This window comes from Myotis lucifugus, unplaced genomic scaffold (genome assembly GCF_000147115.1).
Source record: "Myotis lucifugus unplaced genomic scaffold, Myoluc2.0 scaffold_974, whole genome shotgun sequence".
NCBI classification, from domain to species: Eukaryota; Metazoa; Chordata; class Mammalia; order Chiroptera; family Vespertilionidae; genus Myotis; species Myotis lucifugus.
The window spans coordinates 26336-52145 of NW_005872022.1; the positions used below are offsets into that span (position 1 = coordinate 26336).

Genomic DNA, 25810 nt, shown 5'->3' on the forward strand with positions numbered 1-25810 from the left:
CGGGAGGGCCAGGCCTAAGCAGACACCTCAGGCTGTGCAGGCGTGGGGGGGGGGGAAACACGCTGGGCAGTGAGCTCCGAGGACACTGCCAGCCCTTGTCACCCGACATACAAAACACCTGAACACAGGGCACTGGCGGTGCAGGCGGTCAGCCTCGTGATGAACGGGGAGGGGGCACATGCGGGCAGACAGGGAACCCCCCGCGTGGAAACGCCAGAGCCCGCCCTGCGCAACTCACGTCAGCGCGTGTGGAGGCTGCGCTAGGAGGAGGGTCTGCTGGGCTGTCCCGCACAGCCCTCCCGGGCCTCCTCCAGGGCACAGAGCCAGAGGGCCGCACACTCACCTCCATCTCCGAGCTGTGGGCGTGCACTTTCTGCACCATGTCCTCGGCCTCGCGCATCCGTCGGGTCAGCTGGGGCGAGTACTCGGCCGGGGTCAGCTCACTGTCATAGGACCCCAGGATGGCACGCATGCCGTCCCGCTCCTGTGGACACACGGCAGGGGTCAGGCCCAGGGGGCAGGGGCTGGGACGTGACGTGGAGGGACAGTGTGATGGGCCCAGGAGCAGGTGGGCCCCACCGGCTCCTCAGAGTCCACGCCGACGCAGCAGCTCTGGCTCACGCAGGCCCGACGGAGCCCATCCCGGCCACGACGGGCCCTGCTGCTCGGAAGGTGGGCCCACCCCGGCCAGTGCCCAGGGAGCCTGGGCTGTGTGGTGTGCTGCTCGCTCTGACCACCTGGCCATGGGCTGCAGTGGTCAGAGACCCACAGCAGAAGGTAGGTCACAGCCAGGGCCCGGCCTCGTGCGACTTCCGCGTCTCCTCAGTGAGGCCCAGGAAATCACCCGTGGGGCCAGGCTAGCAAGTGGTTTGAGTTCTTTGCCTCCCGTGACCCCTGACCTTGGCCCAGTAACACAGCCAGATTCCAGGAGGGAGAGAGCCCGTCAGCAGGGAAGCAGCAGGTACCCAGGTGGACCGAGAACCCGACAGCGCTCCACCTGCCCACGGCGCTCAGAAGGGCCCCGGATCCCCGCGGGAACGGGCCGGCCCCGGCCTCAGGAGCTTCTCATGGGCCCTCGCCTTCGGGCCTCACGCACAGGCCCCGATGGCCACCCCCGAGGCTGCAGGAGCAACCCTGCATCAGCCTCCGCCCAGGCCAGCACAGCCGGGGAGGAGACCGCAGGCCGCGCTCATTCCGCCTCAGCTCCTGATGCACAAGGTGATCGGCAGGTCTCCACGCACAGCTGGAGATCAATGCCACCCCAGGGTGGGCCCACACCACGGCCACAGAGCCGAGTCCTCCACGTGGGCAGGCAGCCCTCTACATGTCCACGGCGCATCCCCTTCCGCAGGCTGAGTCTGGAGGTGGGGGGACAGCTGCTGGGAAGGCTGGCCCCGCCCCTCCTCCCGTCCATCCCCCAGGGCAGGAGGCAGGGACCGCGGCACCAGCCCTAGCTCACAGGCAAAGGCACAGACCTGGGGCGAGGCCCCGCGCCGCCCCCAGACACGGGGCAGGGCCCCCCTCCCCTCCCATCCAGCCACCCAGCCGCCTCAGGTGTGAGTGGAAGCAGGTGCGGCCACAGAGCCCTGCGGGCGCCCAGAGCCGACCTGTCTCCCGCTGTCGGCCCCGCGCCCGCGCTCTCCCCACGGCCTCTGACTCAGCCGCCACCCAGCATGGACTTCATAATTAGTTGATGACAAGAAATCCAATAAGTGAGAAATTAAAGTTACAAATCCAACTGGAACTGGTCACATATCCGTGGAAAATTTGTTTCCACAGGAAGGTTTATTGAGTGTCATAATTTTATTGAAATCCTCTATCTTCCCACTGACTTTTATGGTTCTGAGCTGGTTACCGAGCCGCACGCCAGGGCCGGGGAGGGGTTTCCTTCATAAACACGCTGTAATCGCGCTGTTATTGACCATAAATCCCACCCGCGCCTGCCTCTCCGGTTCCAGCGCGGCCTCGCCGTGGCCAGCAGAGAGGAAACTGTAAAATGGGAAGTTGTACGTTTTAGAGAAATTGTCTGGTCGCTGAGCTGTGCTGGTTTGATTGGATAACGACTTTTTAATGACTGATTCCACTGGTGGGGCGTTCGCTTCGTTTCCACTCGAGCGAGTGTGGCGACTGACGGCTGCGCAGCCGGCGCCCGGGCTGCCGGGGAGGCGAGGACACTCGCCCCAGAAGCTCAAACAGGATGCGTTTCCCGGTGCCGAGCAGGCCGGCTCGGGAGCAGTCCCGTTTGCCCGCCACGTAATTAATGCAACTCAGAGCATGGAAGAGCATTACACACAGGACATGTGTGGGGAGGGTGGCAGAGGAGGGTGCCCGGACCACTCGCCCCCCTTCCACCAGGGGCCGGACAGGCTGCCGGGCAGCCGAGGGTCTGCACGAGCTGTGGGCCGGCGCCCAGTGCACCCAGCGCTCCTGGCCTCCAGAAAGGGGTCTCGAGCCAGTGCCCGACTCGGGGACGAGGGCGGACCACTTCCTGGAGTCGGCGGCTGAGTCCAGCCTTGACCACCCCTGGCCTGGCTGACACAGCCTCGAGACGGGCAGCCCCAGGCCTCGACGGGCAGTCTTCCTGCCCACCTCCCTGTCTGCCTGCAGCTCTGAGCTGACAAATGCGACAGGTCAGTACCAGGACCCGGTGAGGCCTGCAGCTCTGAGCACGCCCAGTAGGAGCCCAGACCCAAGGGCGGCAGAAACGGAAGGTCTTGGCGAATCGATGCTTCCTGCGGGCACTGGGGGAGGGGAGCCTGGGCAGCTGGCAGGTGTGGAGGAGCACCCAGCAGAGCGGGTGGGCATCACGAGCAGGTCCAGGCCAGTTTTCTGGGGAAGAAACTGGGCTCACAGGTGCCAAGTCCAGGGACGACAGGCACTGGCCGGCCAATGACCAGCTACCATCCCCAGGTGAATGTAACCGGCCGAGCCCTGCAGCCAAGGCCCAGCCTGGCAGCCCGAGCAGGGATGCAGGGACAGGCGGTGACTGGCCCCAAACACGCAAGCGCAGCAACACACGAGGGGGCCGGGACCGGTGGGCCGGGAGTCCTGGCAGGAGAAGGTGGTGACGCAAGCTCCCGTGAGGACGCGGGAGGCCCCGTCCTGGACAACAGCAGAGGCCACCCGCCTCCCATCTGCCCCTCCAGATGCTGAGCCCGCCCTCACCTCATCTCCAGATGCTGAGCCCGCCCTCACCTCATCTCTACTGGCCCCTCTTCTGGAAACTTCTCCCCCAGCCCCGCGCACTTTGGGCATCGTCTGTCCGTCTTTCCTCTACCACCTCAGCCCGGGAGGGAAGCCCCTGACCCGCCCCCATACCCCCGCCTGGCGCTGCCCGGTGCCCGGGATGCAGGGAGGGAGGGTTTCTCCCGTGTCAGGGCAGAGGCTGGCTCGGGAGAGGGAGGGAGTTCCTGCTCGGTCTCACGTCAGCCCTCCTGCAGGCAGAGAGAAGGCTCATGTGACTTGAACCTGGGTCTGAGCACGGAGACCCAGTGCTGGGCTCGCAGTGGGCGGGGGAGTGCAGGCCTCCCCTCTGAGCGCTGGAGAGGGTCCCAGGGAAGGCTGGGGCGGAGGGTGCCAGGGGCTTCGGGAAGCCTCGAGCTGGGCTTCCCCGCTGGTCCGGGTGGGGAAAGGCCCGATGAGCGGGAGGCGGGGCTGGCACCGGCCCCTCCCAGGAGAGCCATGGGCTGACGTGACCTTCAGCAGCTGGTCCTCCGGGAGGTGACTGTGCTGAGCGGTGACGCGCTGCCCAAAACACGGGGGGGAGTCCCACCCTCGGGGGAGACAGACACACACCTGGGCGAGGGGCTCCCTGGCAGTGGTGCTTCGTGCACCCTGGACAGTGGGGACCCAGCCTCTGCCCGGCCTCCTGCTGGCATTTGCGAGACACGCCTGAGGGCAGGCTCCTTCTCCAGGACCAGCCCCATCTCCAGCCTCAGGCCTCGGCATGGGAGGGCCAGGAGGGGAGCAGGGGCCCTGAGGACAAGGCCAGGAGCCACAGCGTCCAGGGCCGCTGCCTCGAGGAGGCGTGGAGCCCACCAGGAGAGCCCGGGACAAGAGCTGGGCCCGAGGGAGGCCAGCGCCCCCACAGGAGGTGAATGAGAAGAGGAGCTCCTGGAGGCCAGCGGGCACAGGTGGGCGCAAGTGCCAGGCCAGCTCCCAAGTCAGAACAGGCTGGGCGCAAACCCTGGCTTCACACTAATGCGCTGTGACCTCAGGAGAAGCCATCGGCCCCTCTGAGCCTGAGTGCTCGCCTGGGAAGGGGGAGCACAGACCCCCTCAGGGTCACACTGTCACACAGGAGGCAGAGCGGCCAACGCTGTCCCCTGGTCCTTCCCACTGCATTGCTCTTCTAACTGGACAATGGCCAGGACGGGCAGCAGGAGGACAGGGAAAGGCCAGCCGCTCAGCTCCACTGCCCAGCACCCCCACTTCAGCAGCCCCCTCAGTAATTCATAACCCACTTCTCCGGGAAAGACACAGAGATGGAGAGCCGCCAAGGTCCCAGAGCCACGAGTGTCCCAGCCCGCCTGGTGCCCACCCATGTGCTCAGAAGCTCCGGGCGCCCCTTCCAGGCCCCGCACCCGCCCTCCTCTCCTCCCTCCCGTGACCCGCAGCCTGGGCCTCAGGCGCAGCTCGGTCTCCCGGCCCAGCCCGTCTGGCCGAGGGCCTGGGTCCGTGTACGGAGCACGGGGCCTGCGGGCTGGGTGTTTCCTCTCAGCTGCGTGTAGGTGCTGACGGCTGTAGAGAGGCCCCGACTTCAAGCCCCTTCCCCAGCCGCCTTTGGAGTTTAACACCGGGAGGTGCTGTGTCCCGGGAGCGCAGCGCCAGGTCCTCAGAGAGCTAGCCCGGCGCCGCCGCCTCTCCCTTCTCTCTCTGAAACCAATGAAAACATTTAAAAAATAAAAATTAAAAAAGGTGTGGAGTGACAGTGGAGTGGAGGTAGTGGACCTGTGGAGCAGGGTCTGGGGCAGAAGGAGGAGCCGCCGAGAATGTGGGAAGCGGCCCCTGGGGACTCCTTCTAGACCAGCGAGGCTCCCATGGGCGGCAGGAGAGTGAACCAGGCCGTGGCCGTGGCGGGGGAGGCCGGGAGGGGCGGCAGGAGAGTGCACACAGGTGGGATGGGAGCCGCGGGGCCTCAGTGCTCACCCGAGATGAGGGGGTGACCCGGGACCGAGCTGACAGTGAGATGCAGGAGCCAGGAGGGCAGGAAAGAACCCCGCCCCCGGCCCGGAGGCAGCCGTGAGCACTGGGAAGTCCCCCTCACAAGCCCAGGAGGGCGGGGTCACGGGTGATGGGGGCCCGCCCCCTCCACAGCCCCACATGCAGGAAGCTGAGACGGCAGTTCAAAGCCAGGCTGGAGGGAAAGGGCTCTTGTGACGGAGGGTGTCAGAGTCATCAAACTCACTACTGCAGCTGATTGGTGAAAAGGCCCGCTCAATGAAATCTTAAAAAATAAATAAAATAAAATAAATAAAATAAAATAAATAAAATAAAATAAAATAAAAGGCCCGCTCGGTAGATGGCGCGTGAACCAGGAGTCCCTTCAGCAGAATGCAATTCTATTAACTGCCGCCCAGGAGCGTGAAGGCAGCGTCACCAAGTGCATTTCCCTCTTGGCTTCCGGCGGAGATAAGGCTGCTGCCAGCCTAGGGCGCGACACCACCTGCTCAGGCGGGACCACAGGAGGCAGGGCCAGCGGTCACCCACAGGCAGCCTCCCCTCCGTGAGACCAAACGCCCAACCACCCAGCCCTGCCCTCCCAGAGCCCACAGGGACAGTTTTCTGTTGACTTTCGGAGAGAGTGGGAGGGATGGAGGGGAGGGAGAGGGAGCGGGAGAGAGGCACACAGATTGGTGGCCTTCTGCTTGCACCCTGACCCAGGCCAAGGTCAAACTGGCAACCCAGGTACATGCCCTTGACCAGAAATCGAACCCACGACCCTCCAGTGCGCAGGCCAATGCTCTAATCACTCAACTTCCTGATGAGCGAGCGAGAGAGAGAGAGAGAGAGAGAGAGAAACATTGATCGGTTGGCTCCCATATGCACCCCAACCAGGGATTGAACTTACAACTTGGGCATGTGCCCTGACTGGGAACTGAACCACCACCTTTTGTGGACGGGACGACGCTCCAAACACCCAGCGGGGCCAGTGACGGAGTTTCCCACCCACTACCCTCCCAGGCGAGTGCAGAGGAGGCCCCGGGGCCCCAGGTCATGCCACACCCCAAGGGCTCTGCTCCCAGTGGCTTTCTTGGGGCCTCGGCCCCCCTGCCGTCCATGGCGGCGCTGTGCCTGGTCCCCGGCTGAGACCGCATCCCTGCCTGTCTCCCAGACCACCTTGCCTGCTCTGCTGTATTTCACTCCCCGCCTTTCCTTCAGCTCCTTACAGAGACCTTGTGGCCAGTCCACCTTTCACTGAGCTCATTTCTGCTGGGCTCCCAGGCCCAGAGCAGCCCTGTGAGGGCACAGGCCACGGACCTGCGGGCTGCTGTCCGGAGCTGGCGCTGTCCTCCCTGCAGGGCCGCAGGCGGGGAGGCAGCCCTGGCACCTGCCCTGCGCCCACACGGGGCGCCCGGTGCAGAGAGCAGGACTGCCCCCGCGGCCCCACTGTGAGTCACTGAGGCCCGGGTGGCCTGACTTCCTGTGTCATCCCCCCGCCACCCACCTACACGCAGCCGGAGGGTGGGGACGGCTCTGTGCTTCTCCCCAGCAGCCGTGTTCTCACAATCCCACCTCCTGCTAGAAGCTCCACAACACCTCCTGTGGAGGAGTGGGAATCAATTGAGATTTCCTGAAGCAATTTCCCTTCGCTTTCACGCGGCGCCGTTACAGATCCGTCTCATTTACGGAGGTTGTGTAATGCATCCCCAGCATCCACTCCCCACAGCAGGCCCCCACCCGCCGACAGCGTGGGTGCCGCGGGAGCGGGCGCTCGGCCTGATGCTCAAGCAGGGAAGGGGCTGGGCCCCACCCCCAGCCTCGCGGGCCTCGCCACCCGTCCCATCAACACGGTCCTGCAGACAGGACGCTGCAGCCGAGGGAAGAGGAGACGCCTGCCTCTCCCCAGGGACGACCGACCGCAGCAGCCGGTCCCAATGCAACGGCTTCGCGGGAGGAAGATCTCCAAATCCTCCGGGGAATTTACTGAAAACCCGCGTGAGAGGATGGCCCACCGTCAACGACTAAGCCCCCCTCGGCCTCAGCTTCCTCGGCCTGGGCGCGATGCAGCTCTCGCCCAGGTGCCTGTCATCCGTGCAGAAACTGAGGGTCACTGGTGCCTCCTCCCCCCTCAGCCTCGGGGTCACTATGATTAGCCCCACCTTCTGGGAATGGTGTCCACTTATTAAAACCAAACACCCGTGATTGCAACTGAACCCCCTCGGGTACCTGTGGCTGCCTCGGGCTTTCCCAGCTGCAGGGGGGGTCGGGGTGGGGGGACAGGAGCCTCGCGGTGCCCCAGGGCGGGGTCTGCTGGGGGGAAGGGTCCCAACACACTGCTCCCCTCTCTGGCCATTACCACAGCTTCACATTCACTCACGATTCTCTGCCTGCTCCACGCAAGGGCAAGGCCAGCTCCGCAGGCAGGTGAGAGATATCCCTTCACCGCTCTACGGCTCTTCCTTGTCAGACACCAAGTACCTGGCCAGGGAAGACGTTAGAACGTATTTGCTATCACAGCCCTGGCAGGAAGGACTGTGTGCCTTGGCCCGTCCAGGCCCCTCGGGCAGAGGGCACGGGACACGGAACAGACGGCTCCCTCTGCGTCCGCCTCGCACCGCAGGGCCCGCGCACCAGCCCCGAGGGCACTGGGAGGCGGCAAGGCCTCTCCTGCGTCCTGGCTTCTCCAGGCCCTTCCCAGCCTGCAGGGTGGGGCAGGGGATTGCAGCTGCGCTCCCTTTGCCCACGGCCCCCCGACTGCTGAAGTCACAGACTCCCGCCTGGAGCCTCAACCTCGGCCCTCTGTTGCCACTAGGGGTGAGGGGCGGGTCTAGAGCGCAGGCGTCCACTGCCAAGGACACCTGCCCGACTGCTGCCCACCTGCCTGCTCCTTCACAGCAGCCGCCTGAGACCTGAACGAGGGCCGCTCACTAGTGTCCCCCACTCAGGGCCCCACACCTGTGAGAGCAGGACTGGGCTCAGTGCCTCCCTGAGGAGGAGGGGGAGGAGGAGGAGGAAGAGGAGGAGGAGGAAGAGGAGAAGGCTGCCGGTAACTGGGAGGGCTCCTTGTGGGGCACCTGCCACCAGGCGCACAGGTGGGCTCCGTGTGGGGCACCTGCCACCAGGGGGCACAGGTGGGCTCCGTGTGGGACAGTAAAAGGACCAGCGCCTCGGCAGCAGCTGGGCGGTGAGCACGGAGACTCGGCAGGAGCCGCTCCCCCAAACCAAAATCAAGCAGCCACAGGCACCCCGGTCCTGCAGGGCCGCCGGCCCCTCACTTCCGAGTCTGAACAAGAGGGCAGCTCACCCCGTGCTGTCCCCTGGGTCCCAGGCCCCCAGCCTGGCCCTCCAAGCCCGTGCTGTCTGCAGGTGCGGCCAGGGTCTGGGTGCTGAGCTCCCTCTCTTCGCCTCCCGGGCACAGTGCCAGGTGCCACCCTAAGCACCTTCAAGTGGTGCCCAGCACAGCTCCTGGCTCATGAGCGACACTCGACAGGTGTGGGCGACAGCGGATGGGGAAGGCTGGAAGGCCTCTATGCGTGACGGGTCACAGCCCTCCCTCTGCCCGAGGAAGGGGGACTCCGTCAGGTTACAACGATGCCACCTCCACCACGGCCCGGCCGCCCCAGTCGGGACGGGGCTGAAGGAGAAGCATGTGGTGCCCACCTCCCCGCCCACCCCCCATGGCACGCGTCCCTCCAGCGACCGTCCGCACTGTGCCTGTGCCTCCAGGCGCGGAGCGAGGGCCGGGAAGCCGTCACCTTCCCGAGGACAGGCTGGGGGACAGCTCGCCCAGCAGTCTGCTCCGGGCTCCTGCACCTCCTGTTTACAAGATGCTTATGCAGAGACACCGCCATGCATAATGCATCCAATTACGCAGCCAAGACGAGCCTCAGCAGAGGAGAGGCAAGTCAGCCACGCAGACAGTTCAGAAAGTGTTTTTGAAAAGCCCGAGCCCTGACTTGGGGAAGTGTCTGGCTCCTGCCTCCGCTGTCCACGGGACGCAGTGTAAGCACATGACACGGCGCTCACCGCCCCGCTTCCGCGAGGTGACGGCCGGGCGCTGACACTCGCTCACTCTCAGTGGCGGGGCCGATTAGCATGTAAATCGCTGGCAGACAGGAGAAATGAAAGCGAGGAAGCTCTTTAATTAACTTTAATCCTCTGAAACCCACGCAGCAGTGGCTCTGACAGCTCTCCAGCCCTCCTCGGGGTCCCCCCACCCCCGTGGCCTGGGGAGGCCTGAGGGGGGCTGGAGAGGGCCAGCGGCAAAGTGACATTTGGGGGTCCAACCCACCTCGTGCTGTGGTGACTGTCACCTGGGACTGGGCCGCTCTCACAGCCAGGCCGGGCGGGCAGCTGGGTTCCCACCTGCTGAGCATGTCCTGGTCGCAGCGTCCTCACAGACAGCCCTACACGGGGGTCCCGGCCTTGTCCTTGCACAGAGGGGCCAGCTCCACCTGCAGGCGGCGGGGCCCCCCCGAGCTCTGGGCCAGGCCTGGCTCCTTCCTGCTTGGCAGCACCCACACGGCCAGAGGGCAGCAGTGCGGAGTCCATGGTGGCTGCCCAGAGCCACAGGCCCAGGCCGGCCACTGGCGACGCAGTGCGCCCGGCTCTGCAGCAGCACAGGCTGCGGGCGGTGGGCTGGGAGTGACGTGGGACAGCCCGGCTTCCAGTGTGCCCCCGAGAGCAGGCAGGGCCCCGGGGCGCGACTCTGGCCACAGCTGGCAGGGAGACGTGCGAGAGCTGTGGGGAGGCGGATGTCCAGGCCGGCAGAAGGGACAGCGGGAGATGACCGCAGCGCACCTGCCGGTGGCTGTTCTAAGGAGGTGCTTCTGTTGGCTCACGGCGCTCACTCAGCCTGCCCCCCCCCAGGAGGTGCCACCCCCCCTTTCTCCGCAGAGCATCCCAGAGCCGGATGCACGAGGCAGTGACAACGGGGACGGATTTGAGTGTCGCACTCTGGCCCCAGCCACTGCAGGGTTTCAGGTTGGACCATGTGAGGGCTGAGACACCAAACAGAAGCCACCTGGGCCTGAGCTGCAAGGAGGAGGTGCCAAAAACGCACTAGGAGTGGTGCTGTGGACTCCAAGCCCAGGGCCCTGCAGAGCCTGGCGTGCAGCCTGGGGGACCACGTGGAGGTTGCCAACCGGCCAGCAGCCGCAGGCTGGGCGAGGGGCCTGCGGGGCCCGAGGCACAACAGCTCGCTCGTGTGCGGGGCCCAGTGCGCCCGCGCGCCGCTTCTGTGACACAGGAGGAGCCAGGCAGGAGGGCTCACCGACACTCGCCTCTGCGTACAGGGCATGCTCGCTCCCGAAGTCGCTGTGCCAGGACTGCCTGAGGGAAGCAGGGGGACGGAGTGACATCGCTGGGCATCGGCCCGTGTGGCCTGCTCCCCATCCTCCTGGGTTTCTGGAGGAAGCAGAAGCTTTGCGGGGAGAGCTGTGTGCCCCAAGCCCATGGCAGGCAGAACCAGAACTGGAACCAGGCCTTGGACTGAGTCACTGTCGCCCGGGGCCGAGGGACTCGGAGCCAGATCACGGAGGCGCCGACCTCACCCTGCTCTGGGCAGTCTGCACTGCCCCCCAGGCCCTGCTCCCCAGGCCCGGGCTCTGGGACAGGCCTGTCCAGGCCAGCAAGTCCCGGCTGCAGGCCCTGGAGCCAGCCCAGTGCTCCCGACGGCGATGGGGAGAGGGCTCAGCCCTGGCACTTCCTGCAGAGGGAGAGGCCCCTCCCGCCCCACGCGTCCCCTTACCACGCCCCCAGACCAGCTGGCCCTGGGCACTCAGACTGCCATCCTCACGGGCTCGCGAGCTGCTCGCACAGATACCTCGTGAGATGTGCTACGACCAGCAATGCCCCGACGCGGGGGCTGCCTCCGAGCCTCTCCTAGAGCCGGCAGGGCCTTTCTCAGAGCCCGGAGCCCGCAGGAGCCGGGGCAGAGAGCACCACTGGCTGGGACTTGGTCTGACTGACTCCTGCAGGGGACAGGGCCATTTGTCACCTGACGCGCTCGCTCCTCAGCCAGACCCCCGAGAGGCGGCTCCAGGTGCTCGGGGAGCGCCGACAGACACAACGAAAATTAAATGCAAACATTCTCCGGGGTCCCAGGAGGCCAGCCCGCCCCCAGAGTGCCACACGCCCTCACAACGACACCAGGCGCCGGCTCCTGCAGCACAGGGCGGAGCGGGCCGGCTGTCAGCAGGCGGCTCCGAGGGACAGCGCCCCCAGCTGGCAGCACCCCCCTCCCGCCCTGGCCGCTCGCCATGCCAAACCCCAGGCCCTGCCTACAGCCTGTCTCTGAAAGCCCCAGGCCACTCGGACACAGGGTCCACGGGCGGGCACGGGGTGCAGGGCCCCGCCCACTGCCCAGACCCTCCGGAGCAGAGGCGCACCACGTGAGGTCAGCACTGCAGAGCCCGCTGCTCACACACACCTCCTAGTCTAGAAGGAGAGAACTCGGGAAGGGACAACTTCAGGAACTGTCCCAGTTCTCCCACCTTTTCTAGAAACCAGGCCCTGTGCAGGGATGGCACCTGAGTACCAGCTTGGGAACCCCTTCCAGAGCCAAGGTCCCTGGTGGGGGGCTGGCATAGCAGCGCCAGCACCACCCCGTGTCCAGGCCTCCCAGCAAACCCTGACCCTAGGGAGCGATGTTATAAGCCTCGGTCAGGCCAGGGCAGAGCCAGATCCCACAGCACAGAGGGCAGGGCGGCCAGGCATCTACGGGGCCGGGGCCTGGTGGGTCACGTCGGCTGCTGAGACGGCCCTGCATGGACCCACTCCACAGATGGAGATGAGACTCCGGGACTCGGTGAAGGAGGAGGCCGTCAGGGCGAGGGCCTGGTTCCACCGCGGACCCCAAGGGCACCTCGAGCTCCCTTCACTGCCCCAGCCAACCTCTCCCTCCCCAAGCCCCCAGGGCTGCAGGCCAACGTTATTTCTACGCTCTCCCTCTCCAGACACAGGGCAAGGCTGGCTATGACCTCCAGCAAAACAAGTGTTAGAATTCCGGAAAGGGGCCCAACATCGCCCCTGCCCTGCCCACAGCCAGAGCGTCCGGGCAGCACGGACACCCGGTCGCCCAGTCGCCCTGAGCGATGCTGCAAACGCCTGGGGACAAGGCTCCGCCGCCTAATCCCAAGGTCACGCTGTGGCTCGGGTCTGGAGGAAGTGCCTCCCCTCCGGGCCTTGTATGGGGCTGGTCTCTACAGGCAAAGCCAACCAACGGAGAGCTGGCGGCAACCGCAATCCCGCTGCCGCCCACGGGATGATGGATGGTGTTTAATCCCGCCAGCCGGAGACACTGCATCTGTAAACACGGACCCAGCTTCCTTGCTGGTTAATCACTATTTCAATGGCCAGGGCCGGTCTTTGTCTACTGGGCCCAGTGTTCCGTGGGGGCTTGTGGGAAAAGCAGCTAAACTGCAAAAAAAACAACCGGCTTTGAAAACACGCTCACATGCACTCACACAGGCACACATGTAGACGCACACACACGTGCACTCACATGCACATGCACTCATAAATGTGCAGACACTTGTGCGTGTACAACCACACTCACATGTACACACCCGTGTTCACCCACACGCATGCACTCTGACATCCACTGCCGGGCACGGCGGTGACAGACAGGCAGCGCCGTCTCACACTGACCTGGCACACTGCCCCACCCAGCCGCAGCCTCCTCTTCCGAAACAGGCCTTTGCGAATCCTAACTCAGAATTTTCAAAAGGACTTGTAAGTGGGATTATGAGAAAAATGTTAATGAAAATACAGCAACCTGGTGAATGTTGGTCAGCAGTCACTGCTACTCATGATGCTCCTTGCGCAGGACCCAGACCCGCAGTGGACACACATTTCCTGGAGGATAAGCTGTGTGAGGAGGGAGGACGCCATCGCACGGCAGCGGGCCCAGCACAGAGCAGGCGCCTGAGCGGGGGGCAGCCAGTGCGCGCATCCCCATTGTGAAAACCCAGACGCGCGTGGACACTGGATAAGCCCCGAGAGGCTGGCCGGGTGCCAAGTGATGGCCAAGCCCCCGGTTAGGAGGAACCACTGCCCCGGCGAGCAAGAAAACCACACAGCCCAACGGGGCCACGCGCCACGGGCATGCAGGCCCCGGGATCTGCCAGCTCCTCGGGCCCAGCACTCGCACGGTGGGCCGCACCCAAGGAGAACCCGGTGGGGGCAGAGGTCAGGGGAGAGAGCTGCCCTGTGCACCATAAATGCTGACCCGACCCCCCGCAGGCCGCCCAGGCCGTGCCCCCCAGGCCGGGAGCAGCGAGGAGCCAGCACCCTCAGCATCAGCATCGCTGAGACAGGCGCGGGAGTGGCCTGGAGGCGGCCCAGCGGCCGCGAGCGCAGGCTATTTTTAGCTGCACACTTGAGAGGCAGCTGGCAGGGAGCCATGCCTTTGGCGTGACCATCAATTTTCACCTGCAGCCACTTCCTTTCCTCTCAGGATGAAGGTTATTCAAAGATTTGGATTTCTTCGAAATTGAGTTAAGAGAGAACAGGTCTCCACACGATGAGAGGGATTTAATCGTCAGCAAGGACACGGGGCTGGCACAGCCGTCCTCCCAGGCCTGCTGGACCCTCAGCCTCCGCAGGACGCCCAGGGCTGCGCGCGCCACGCCTGCTCCACCCTGTGCCTCAGCCTCTCCCAGTCAGTCAGAGCGCTGCCCTGGTGGACGGCAGCCTGTGGTTAGCGCTGGCCCCTCCGCCTGGGACACCAGGACACGGTGCAGAGGAAGGCGGCCCTGCCTCGGGACCAGTCCCAGGAGAGCTGACAGCTCCCTGGCGGACGCCCTTTCCGCGCAGCACGTCAGAAACGCACATGGATGCGGGAGGAGCAGCAGGTTACCCACACCCGCCCCTTCCACCTCAGCAGCGCCACACCCCTCTCCACACCGCCCTCAGGCCAAGGTGGTGCCCCCTCCCCATCTCGGTGGGGGCTGGGAACGGGCGAAGAGCTCTGAGACGGAGCGAGCTGGACACCACACGGAGGGCGGGCCGCAGAGACGGGGCAGGGAGGGAGCGCCTCCGTGTTCCCTCGGTGCCGCCTGAGACCACAGCTTTGAGCTTTCCGAGGAAGGCACGCGTGAGGAACCCTGTTAACGAGATTAGCAGCTCAGACTCCAAGGACGGGTGTGCGAGGAGAGCGCGCATCTCTGGTCTCTGCCCGATCAGCGCGGACACGAGCCGCTTCTCTCTCAGGGAAGAGGCTCCTGTGGGCGACGCAGCGCCAGAGCCCAGGCCGCCAGGCGCAGGGTCACGCGGGAGGGGCCGACCTCCTCTCCCTGCACCCGAGTCCCTGTGCTCGGGGACGCCTCACCTGACCCCCGAGTCCCCCGGACGCCCCATCCGGGCTCCCAGGGTCTGAGTCACTATGCTCAGAGCAGCAACCACAGGAAGCCGGAGAATCTGAGATGCGCAGCCACCAGCGGTGCGATGCGGGCCGACGGCGAGTGGCACCCTCTGCCTGGCCCCCACCTCCGCCTCCCCTGCCCTGTGCCCACCTCCCAGGCGCAGGCAGAGGGCGCAGCTCAGTGCAGGGAGAGCCGGCGGGAAACACTCCGAGCTGGAGACTGGCCAAGTGGCCCAGACACGGAAGGTGAACCCATGTCCTCAAACCCCTGCGCACATGTACAGACTCAAAACTGCCAGGACTTGGAAGCCACTGAGACGCCCTTCATCAGGCGACGACAAGCAAACTGGCCCCGCAGACGGCGGAACATGATGCAGCGGGAAAAAGAAATGAGCTGCCCGCCATGAAGAGACGCGGAGGAACCTCGGCTGCGGGTGACCAAGTGGCGGAAGCCAGTCTGACAGGCCGCGGGCTGCGTGGCTGCACCTGTGTGACGCTCTGCAACAGGCAGCACGGAGGGGACAGGACAGATCACGGCCAACACCCCTGTCCACACTCGGCGCTGTGCGGAGACCCTGCATCCTGCCGGCAACGCCAGAGCCCCTCTGGGCAGGGAAGACTGAACCCGGTGAGAGAGAAGGGCCCTGCGGCCTCCTGTGTCCTCCTGGTTGGCCTGGGCACCTGGGAGAGCAGTCGGCCAGTAAGAGCAGCGTCAGTCCGCCTGAGTGGAGGCTACGCCAGGGCACGGAGACTGGCTGGGGAGCCCCGCAGAGAGCGTGGGCTGGCAGGTGGGGCCTGGGGGGTGGGGACACAAAGCACCGCCTGAGGGTGTGCAGCCTGCCCCCCGGACGCCGCGGGCTGACCTGCAGTGGGGTGTCTGGACCTGAGCTGACCCACTGGCCTGGAGCCTCCAAGCGGGAGAGGCCCTTCCCGAGGTGCTGATGGGACCACCACGTGGTGAGCTGACTGAGATGCGGAGGCCCCGAGGCCCCGTGGCTGCGGGGCTGGTGCGGGCGCTGGCTGGCAACTCCAGCAGCCGGCAGCCAGCTATGCTCAGTGCGGCCTCGTGCGCCCAGCTGCAAGCAGTGGCCTGAGGCGACCACCGGCGGCCCTCGGGCCGTGCCTGGCAGGCGTGGTCCTGAGGAGCCTGTCCTGCTCTGGCCGCCCCGGCTGAAGTGTGGCCGCCTCCAGCCCAGCCCTCGCTCCGGCGGGGGCCAGCGGAGAGTGATCTCTGTCCCGAGTCCCCACAGCAGCAGGTGTCCTGCGCCTTTAGGTGAGGAGACACAGCGGCCAGGTCCCCTGAACAAAAGCAGGGCCTCGTGCAGCCCCCGGCAGCGAGGGGCAGCAAAGTGCTGAGGCCACGTGAGGCCTTCAGAGGACCAGCACCGAGAGCTCCAGAGGCCCCAGCACCAGGCAAGCGGCACTGTGACCGTACAATTAGCACCGAGTCACCTGAGGTGAACAAACGACAACCAACAGGCCGGGGGAACGAGACACCCGCCACGGACGCCAGCAGCAGGCACCGCCCTCGGGTGCGGCCACGCGGTTGGCCTTCCCTGCGCAGCAGACTGCGGTCTGAGCGCCGCTCGGCGCTAGGTCTGAGCAGCCTCACCTGTCCTCCCAGGAGCGCTCGGTGCTTCCCATGGGGGGGGGGGGGGGCGGGGGGCGGCGCAGCTCAGCCTCCGTCTCTCACCCGCGGACGGTCAAGTCCAGACCTGCCACCGCCCAGCCTCACGCAGCTTCACCCCATCTGCCCCCGGCCAGTCCTGGAGCGGGCAGCTCCTCCAACGGCCTGAGAGCCAGCCCTGGCGAAGCTGCGGAGCTGTCACCTCCTCTCCTGCGTCCGCACGCCCGGTCTGATGGTGGCGGCACCGGCTGCTCCTTCTTGCCTGTCCCCTCGTCAGCTCTCCACCACCAAGGCCACGATCCCCAGGCCTTCCTTCACAAACAGGGAGCCCGCAGGTCTCCGCCCAACATCAGCTCCCGAAAACAACTCCTGTGCGTCCCATCACGGCTAGCAAGTGTGTGTGGGTATGCATGTATGTGGATGCATGTGTGTGGGGTATGCATGTGTGGGGGTATGCATGTGTGTGGGTATGCATGTGTGGTGTGCATGCATGTGTATGGATATGCATGCATGTGGATGCACGTGTGTGGGTGTGCATGTGTGTGGGCATGCATGTGTGTGGGTGTGCATGTGTGGTGTGCATGCATGTGTGGTGTGCATGCATGTGTATGGATATGCATGTGGATGCACGTGTGTGGTATGCGTGCACGGGTGTGTGTGTGTGTGTTGGTCTCCCCTGCCTGCCCGCCCTCCTGGACTGTAGTTGCACCAGGGCCCTGACACCCTGTCACGGCGCCTCATGTCCAGCGGACGTGGCAGACACGACAGAGATGGGGGAGGGAGGGGAGTCCGCGAGGCCCTCAGTGTTGGCTCCCATGACTGAGCCAGCTGACCAGGCCAGGGCCTTGCCCCTTCCGTGCCAGGAGGCAGCCGGAGGACATGGGAAGTGTCTGCCCTGGGGGGCCGCCCACCAAGCCCAGGCTTCCGAGGCAGCACCTGGGGCCTGTGAGGCGGGGGGGTGGGGGGGCCCTGGACAGCCGCGTGGCGCCAAGACCACACGCCGGCTTCTCTGAGGACGCCGGGCACGGCGATGGCTGGCAGAGACCCCACACGCCTGAATGCTGGCACCTGGCTCGCTTTGTAAGAGCTCCGTCGTCAGGAGGCCAGCGGCCAGGAGAGCAGTCTCCATCAGAAACGACGGAGAGCGGCCGCCTGCCAGACCGCGCCTCCTGAGGGCCGCAGCCGTGCAGCCTGGCCTGGCCGCGGGGCGGGGGAGCACCTGGAGACAGATTCGGGCTTCTCCTTCCCTGTCCCCTAAGATGGCGGCATCTTTAATGAGCTCCACACAGACACTCAGACGCACTCTCCAGGGAGGTCCTCCTGTGAAGCCAGAGCCCACAACTCTTCAGGCAAAGAACAGACGAGGACGTGCAGGCCCAGCACGTTGGACACGGCAAATCCTCGCTCCAAACCCATGTGTGGAAGGGAGGGGGAGAGGGCTGCCCCCCCAAACCCAGGACGCACTGGGGCCCACAGAGCTGTCCAAAGGCAGGCTCGGCCCACAGGGACACCAGGTAGGAGAGCTCCTGACAGCATGTCAGAGCCCTCCTGCCACTCAGGACACCACCACAGCCTGCCGGCCCCGGGCGCTCTGCCTGAGCCGCGGCTGAGCAGGGCTGAGCGAGGCGTGAGGACGAGGCACGTGAGGCGTGTGCGCTGAGCGTAGTGGAGATCCTGGCAGACGTGGGTGCGGAGACAAAACACAAGTGGCCGAGGTGGGGCTGGGCTGGGCGCTGCTGACCTGAGCAGGCCCAGCCTGACCGGGTGACCGCCGCCTGCCCTGCCCGCCCCCCGCAGCCGTACCTTGGTCAGCAGCAGGACCCGCTTCTGCAGCCTGCGGGCCAGCGCCTCGTGCGTCTCGCGCTTCTTCCTCTCCTCCAGCAGCTGAGCGCTGACCTGGCGGACCTCCTCCTGCAGCTGCTGCCTGACCTTGTCCAGCTCCCGGACGCTGCACAGACAAGGCAAAGGGCGGAGGATGAGGCTGGGCCCACGGCAGCACCCCAGTCGCAGGCCCACCAGGCCCAGCCCGACGTCACTTGGTCTCAGAACAGAGCCGCACGTGTAGCCGCTGTCATTTCCTCCCGAACAGCTCCTTGGAGCCTCTCAGGACCGTCTGCTTCCCAGCAGACCCAGGGCGATCCCAGCAGGCGGGCGCCCCACACACGGGGGAAACCGAGGCCTGAAGGGGCTCCAGCTCAGAGCAGCGCTGCCTGCATCACGCCAGGTGAGCGGCTCCGCGCTGCAGGGAATCGAGCCCCAGCCCCAGCCCCAGCCCGGCCCGGAGCAGCCGAACTCCAACCTCAGCTCCGACACCGACGCGGGGCCCCACAGGTCCTCTTGGCCAGCTCAGGAGGCCCTGCCCTTCCTGTCACCTCTGCTCTCAGCATCCTGCCCTCTGTGCTCGCAGCGCCCTCCCTGGGTCCATGGCCAGGCCTTCCCCTCAGACTCCAGATAAGGATGGACACTTGGCTTAGAGCCTCTCATGCTCCCAACCGCCCACAGACTGACCTCAACCTCTGGGCGTGGGGGTGAAGTGCCTTCAGAGTCTGGTTTCGCACTCTTTCCCCAACGGCCACTGTCCTTCCCAGCCCTGCCCAGTGGCCTCTGCCCGGCCCTGCCCCAGCCCTGCCTCTGCCTCTGCCCCAGCCCTGCCTCTGCCTCTGCCTCTGCCCCAGCCCTGCCTCTGCCCCGGCCCTGCCTCTGCCTCTGCCCCGGCCCTGCCTCTGCCCCGGCCCTGCCTCTGAGGGCTTCCGAGGGAGAGTCCATGACTAGGGAGAGCAGTGGGGGGCCCGGATGAGGGACGGTGATGGGGGGCTGCCGCTGGGAGAGAGCAGGGCCAGGCTCAGCTCAGGGCCGCACCGTGGGGCAGGTGCCCTCAGAGTGACCCACAGGAGGGCACGGGCAGGGCAGACGGAGCAGGGCCATGTGGGAGAAAGGGTGCAAGAGACCACGAGAACTAAGACCAAGCGCAGGGACCTGCAGACGCGGCGGCACTGGCCAGAGGGCTCACTGGCTATGTAAACTCCACGGGACGCAGAGGCCAGCGTGTGGCCATGGCGGGGCGGGGTCCTGACCACACTGCAGAGGAGGACAGGGCGGCACACGCAGGGGCTGGCCTCCCCAAGAGCACAGTTCCCAGGAATCCAGTGCACAGTGCGCCAGGGGGCTTTCCAAACGTCCACTGAAAGATGCCCCCCCTCGCCCCCCACTCCGGCAGCCGGCAGGAGAGGGGACCTGGCCTCGCGGAGCTCTCCGTGCTGCCGCCTCAGCCTTTCTTGTGAAGTAAAAAGAAAACTCATAAAACATTAAACCTCCAGCTCCAGCCTCACGTGACCCTGGGGTCGCTGGCATTCTGTGACCTTTGGGAGTTCAAAATGAAGTGCTCAGTTCCTGGGAGTTGGCGCCTTTATCGATCGTTCGCCCGCTCGCCGCGTCTGAGCTGCGCGCTGTGCCGGCCCCGGCGCCGCTTTCATGTCATCTTCTCAGACAACGTCCCGCCAAGTGCCCCCTTCCAGGGACATGGAAGGACACGAACTCGCCGCAGCGGGAGGCAGCCCATGGCCGTCCTCAGACACCGCAGGCCGCCCACTCATGGCCCGCCCGGGGCCACAGCCTGCCGTCCCTGCTCTCCCTCCCCCCAGCTCCAGCCCGCCCCGCAGTCCTGCTGTCCAGGGGGTGCCGGGACCATCACGCTCGCCTGTGGTGTGGATGGCCCCAGGCCTGGCATCGCCCCGGCAGGACCTGCTGGGAGGACAGTGCCCTCCGGGGAGCCCAGCAGAACAAGAGGGACTCTGGCCGCGCAGGCCTCCTCGGCGACCCTGACCGGACTGTCCCGCAGGCACGGACCTCACATGGGGCCGCTTCCCACAAGCGCCCACAGGACGGACGGGGTCTCCGGCGAGCCGACACCAACACGCCTGCAGGTGCGTCCGTATGAATGAGGACCATAAAGCCTTACTCGCACGTACGCAAACCCGGAGCATCTGAGGGCACAGCCCTCCTACCCCGTCCCACAGCCTCTCCTTCGTCCCTCCAGCCAGGCCTCGGCCCCCGACTACCCCAGCCACACCCTGAGCACGAGGCACCTGGGAGGGTCTGGCAGTGTCCTGGGAAAGCCCTTGGCAGCAGGCACGGGCCGTCGGCAGCTGAGGTCTGGTCACGTCGTCAGATGCACTTCGCTGAGCCCCTCCCCCTCCCCCCGCCGGGACTCAGGAGACAGCAGAAGCAGGAGCCGAGGTCACACTCGGGGCAGACGTGCCGTGCCACACGGGACAAGTCACACACAGGAACCCAAGGAAGGGCCCTGCCCCCACCAGGTCCCCATTCCCGACGAGGGAACAAACCCGTTGAGGGCAGGCGGCTGGGATGGCAACGCAGGCTCCGATTCAGACCAGAGCCCCGTCCACCCGAGGGCCGCCCCTCCCCATGGGCCTGGCTTGGCCAACACGGCGGGACAGGCCGAGGGTGCGGGGTGAGACCTCAGGCTCCGTCGTCTTGCCACAAGGCTGCTTGGACACGTGTGGGGAGGAGGGAGACCAGAGGCAGGAGCGGGGCAGGTGGCCTGTGCTCCGGGTCCTGCTCAGGCTGCCTGGCCCACGTGGCCTGCAGCTGTCTTTATTTATACCATCTGACCCCGATCCTAAATGCCTCCAAGTGTCATTACACATTTCTCTGAAAGAATTAACATCTAAACACTGGAAACAAAAGCAGAGAATCAGCAAAGCAGAGGCTGAAATAATTACCAATCAAAGGAAGGCCCCAGGAGGAGGCTGACTGGCCTCCCCGCCCCGCTCGGAGGAGCTCCCTCCTAACTCCCTCCCCTCCCATGTGCGTGCCTCCCCAGAGCAGCGAGGCCACGGGAAGCATCCCGTCCGACCTTGAGACGTGAGAAGGAAAATGACCCTCTGCAATTTCCATTCCGCCCCAACCGCCGTGAATCCTCCCATCCAGCTGGTCCGTTCCCAGCCGTCGTCGCCGGTCGGGGTGCCTCCAATCACGGAGGGGAGCCCGGGCGAGGCCTGGTCTGGGTGCCAGGCACAGAGGCCCAGGCACTAAGGACACGGCAGGGACCAGTGGGCAAGCCCAGTGAGCCCCTGCCCGTCCTGGCTGCAGCCCTGGGAGCCGGCGACCCCCGGGAATCAGGGCAGTTACGGAAGCAGCCCCGTGCTCCTGTGGCTCGGAGAGGCCACCGGTGACACGGGTGCGGCGGTGCTGGCCCGGGGCGGGCCGTGAGCTTTCACTTGCATCACCTCCCGGAGGCCTCATAGCCCAGGACGAGGGCCTGTGCACTGCCCCAGGTCCTAACGCAGGCAGGAGGCCGGGCCGGGAGCTGATGGACGGCCACGCTGGCCGCCGGGACGGGCCCTGCCCCGGCCCGTCTCTGTGAAAGAAGTTTTACTGGGACACAGCTCCCCTCCTCATGTACGTGCTCCTGTGGCCGCTTTGCTGGGACAGAGTCTGTGTGGCCCCGCCTCCCTGGCCCCTCGCAGAGGCAGGCGGTGGCACTGCCCGCCCACCGCCCGGTCTGAGGGTCAGCGGGGCAGAGCTGCGGAGGCAGGCAGACTCCTGCCGGACCAGCTCCCGGCCTGGAGCCAACAGCAGGAAGCCCTGCAGCCTGGCAGGCCCCGGCCCTGAGCTGCTGGTCCTCCCCAGGGGCTGGGCCCAGGACTGATGGCATCCGTCTGGCACTCGGGATCAGCTGTGGGCACAGGGTGCTGAGGAGGGGCTCCCGGAGCAGTTGTGTGTCCCGACCTGCTCAGTTCCACTCCTCCAGGCGAGGCCACGCGCCACCAGAGCTGGGCGGCCTCTGAACATGCCCCGCCTCCTTCCCAGTCCAGCCCCGGCTCCCTCCCCTAAGGAAGGCGGAGCCACAGGGGGGGAGGGGCGGCGCCCACGCAAGGCAGAGGGAGGGCGCTTGGGCAGAGAGCCCAGGGTGGATGGGTTTGGGACTCGGAGAAATAAGCTTCAGACACTCCGAGCAGCCCGGTGACAGGGATGTGGTGACAAGTGGGTAGATGTGGGTGGCAGCCCCCCAGAACCCCATTAGCAACTCTGATGCTGAGGTGCCAGCGCCCCCACAACCAATGGCAGAAGCCGACGCCTGGGCAAGTGCGCACAGGGCTCCACCAGCTGCACTTTGCTGGTGCCCGGCCGCTCTGCTGTCCATCTTCCATCGTCCTGCTGCCCTGGCCTCGCACAGGGAGTCCGTCACCCTGAGTGAGAGGCCTGCATGGGAGGCTGGCGTCTCTCCTGGAGCATCGCCCTCTCCCTAAGCGCCTGACCCCAGGTCACAGAGCCGCTCCCTGCAGTGGCCCCGAGACAGCACTGGCTTCTCTGCCGTGACCTCCTGGGGAGGGCGAGGGCCACCTGTCTCCGCATCAGCCAGCAGCTCTGGCCTGCGCCCCATGGCGCTCGGCGCTCGGAGAGTTGGCACCGAACTCCGCGCAGCTCACTCCCTCTTGAACCTCAAGGGCTGACTCAGAGAGCTGACTGCAGAGGCAGGGCCAGTGCTGGGAGCTGGGAGTGCTCTCTGCTGACGCACGGGAGCACGTGCCAGGCGACCACCGGGGAGGAGGCCTCGGGCTCTGACCTCCGCAGGGAACGCGGCCCCAGGGACAAAGGTTCCGAGGGCCTGGCGGTGCAGGCCAGCCCGGGGCAGCTGTGAGGAGACTCCCAACAGAACGAGGCGGGGCCGTGTTCCCTGTGGCCGGGGCTGAAGAGGCAGGAGCATCGTGGGCACCTGTCCAGCCGCCAGCACCTCCCAGCAGGACCGAGAACCAACAAGTGGCCGTCCTGCTCAGGGCGCTCAGGGAAGCGAGCGGCCCCTGCCAGAGCACACTCCTCTCCACACTCCTCTCCACACTCCTCTCCACACTCCTCTCCACACTCCTCTCGGTGGCAGGACAGTGGGAGGAGAAGTCTCTGCCCTGAGGAGTCGGCAGCTAACAGAGGGACACGGCAGGGCGTGCCCAGAGCAGAGAAGTGTCAGACAGGAGAGACGGGGTCTGGGCAAAGGCCCAGGTGCTCGGGCAGGTGGGAGGGTGCCCACAGGCCCTGGTCCAGAGGAGCGGGGAGCAGCACAGAAAGGCGCTGCGAGCAGAGCGGGCCTCCAGCGCAGGGAGCGAGCGTGGCAGGGAGCACACACCATGTCCCAGAGGAAAGAGAAGCCAGCAGAACCACAGTGAGGGCTGCGCACGGGAGAGACCCAGCCAGCACCGTGACCCGGGCTGGAGAGGTGAGCCCCCCCCTCACCCACCCCGAGGGGGCAGCCAGGCACTGATGCAGGGCCTCTGGGCAGGGGCCTAGACCCAGGAGCCAGGGGGGCCGCCGGGCAGGGGGGGAGGGGGGCACATGGCCAGCTCCCGACCACCCATACTCTCCTCCGGGTGGGTCTACTTTCCCATACAGACCCAACTTGGGAAAGGGCGCTTTGGGGACTCTGACAGCCCGGTGGTCACTCTACTTCCCGGGGCTGTAGGGAAAGGACCGGCGCTGGGCGGAGCCGTGTGGACAGTCCACAGCGTTCGGAAGACCCGTTGATCAAGTCCGAGGGAAGTCTGCCGTGTCGGGAAGGAGAGGGCACCGGGTGAAGGCTGTGGCGCTACACACACTTCACTGTCGGAGGCTCCTGGCGGAGAAAGGAGCCCGGCCCGCGGAGACAGCCCCCCTGGCCGGCATGTCACTGGCCCCAAGGCCAGGTGAGGAGAAGGAGCGCGTGACCTCCAGGTCCTGACTCAGGTCCCAGCAAGCCGGGCGCAGCGATCAGGGAGCCACCGGGCACCGTATCTCCCTGGGGCACACCGCCCAGCCCACGCAGCGCCCATCACATGAACAGCCAGCGGGGAGGGCGCTCGGGGGCACGGCTGCTGCACTGAGGCCTGCGCCGGGCCATCTGTGGGGAGCAGATTAGAGGCAGGAAATGCAGCTGGTGAGAAGCGAGCCCGAGAAAAGGCTTCCTGCGCTTTGTGCGGGAGCCATTGTTGCGGACGGACAGTGCCGCTCACCGCCCCTCTGAGAGCCGCTCGGTTTCCTGCGCGTCCAAGCAGCTGCGCCTCGGCTGCCCCGCCAGGCCCTGGTGACCCTGGACTCGGAGCAGAAAGGAGGGAACGGAGCAGACATGGGGGCCAGGCAGGGCGCGAGGGCCGAGGATAGGGCCTGTGCCCAGGACCTCGGGCGCAGGGCCACGTTCCCGCTGCCAGGAGACCCCCAGCAGTGTGAGCCTCTACTCCCAGCTCACCCAGCACACACTGCCATCGCCCGGTGACAAGGGTGGCCTCCTGAACCACAGGCCCGTGGAGACGGCCCGCTCAGGACAGGAGGCCTCAGGAGCAGAGTCACGCTCAGGTCAGCCCAGCCTCCAGTTAGGGCCGCAGCTCACACAGCCGGGAACTGACCAACAGCGCCCCTGTGTGCGGGCACAGGGGTGCGCGCCCCCCCCCGGACACAGCAGGGAATACACGTCCCGGAACACAGTGGTGGCCGTGAGCCGCCAGGCCTCTCCCATATCACACTCTCCCAAATCTCCACTCCACTGTGCCGCCTGCCTCCGGACAGCTGAGCCGTCCCCTTGGGAGGGGGTGTGCCACCTGTGCCCCAGCGCAATGCCACCTGGACAGGCTCGCCCACGGGCCGTTGCTGAGCGCCCAGGCCACCGTGGTCCCGCGCACCCACGGCAGGATGAGAGATTCGGTGGTTTTCACTGTATTCGCGATGCTGTCCAGACATCAGCTCTGACTCGGGAAGTCCCGTCCCCCAGAAAGGAGCTGCACCAGGAGCAGCGGCGCCTTCCCCGCGGCCTACCCACCGTCTGCTCCGCGGTCTGTGACCTGCCTGCTTAGGACACTGGTGTCTTTTTTAAAAATATTTTTTTATTGTTTTCAGAGAGGAAGAGAGAGGTAGAAACATCAATGATGAGAGACGCTGATCAGCTGCCTCCTGCAGACCGCCCCCCAACTGGGGATGGAGCCCACAGCCGCGCACATGCCCTGACCGGGAACTGAACTCCTCGTTCATGAGTCAATGCTCAACCACTGAGCCCGCCCGCCGGCCGGGCTGGTTTCTTTTTTGACTCCTTGGCTGTGTGGGCGAAAGGAGGCCCCTGCTGACCTGACAGGCTCAGGGAAGGCCGGCGTGAACCGTGCACACTCAGAGACCTGAAGTAACCACAACGGATGGTCTGAGATTAACACTGTTTAACTTCAAAAGCAGTTTAGCCCTGGCTGGTTTTGCCTGTGGACCAAAGGGTCCCAGGTTCTATTCCAGTCAAGGCACATGCCCAGGGTTGTGGGCCCGATCCCCAGTAGGGGGGGTGCAGGAGGCAGCCAATCCATGATTCTCTTCATCATTGATGTTTCTTTTTTTCTTTATAGGGCATAATGTCACAGGAAGGTCATAGTATTCTGCCACCTGTGAGGAGTAAGCCCAAGTTGCTGTTGGATGTGTTAATCACAGAGGAGTCATTCTTCAGGCACTCTGCTCTCTCCACATCCAAAATCATTGATGTTTCGATTTCTCTCTCCCTCTCACTTCCTCTCTGAAATCAATAAAAATATATTTAAAAAATAAAAATAAAAAGCACTTTATGGTGGGCAGTTATGTCCTCGGCCAGTATCTTCCCTGACAAATTTCAACTCTGACCTTAACTTGTACCTCCCCTC

General features: G+C 65.5%; 1 protein-coding gene and 1 non-coding gene across 2 annotated transcripts in view; both read right to left on the reverse strand.

Annotated features, from left to right (window-relative positions):
* MAD1L1 (mitotic arrest deficient 1 like 1) overlaps nucleotides 1-25810 on the reverse strand; it is a gene marked incomplete at its 3' end in the record, with an annotated part of 117506 nt that overhangs the window by 23977 nt on the left and 67719 nt on the right. Inside the window, exons 10-11 of the mRNA XM_023747778.1 lie at nucleotides 17958-18102; nucleotides 344-484 (exon numbers count right to left, since the gene is read on the reverse strand). Of these exons, the coding sequence (XP_023603546.1) occupies nucleotides 344-484; nucleotides 17958-18102 (286 nt within the window). The remainder of the gene's footprint in view (nucleotides 1-343; nucleotides 485-17957; nucleotides 18103-25810) is intronic.
* LOC111824146 lies at nucleotides 25515-25643 on the reverse strand. The gene has a single exon (XR_002827245.1). It is a non-coding gene; the product is annotated as a small nucleolar RNA SNORA11 (small nucleolar RNA).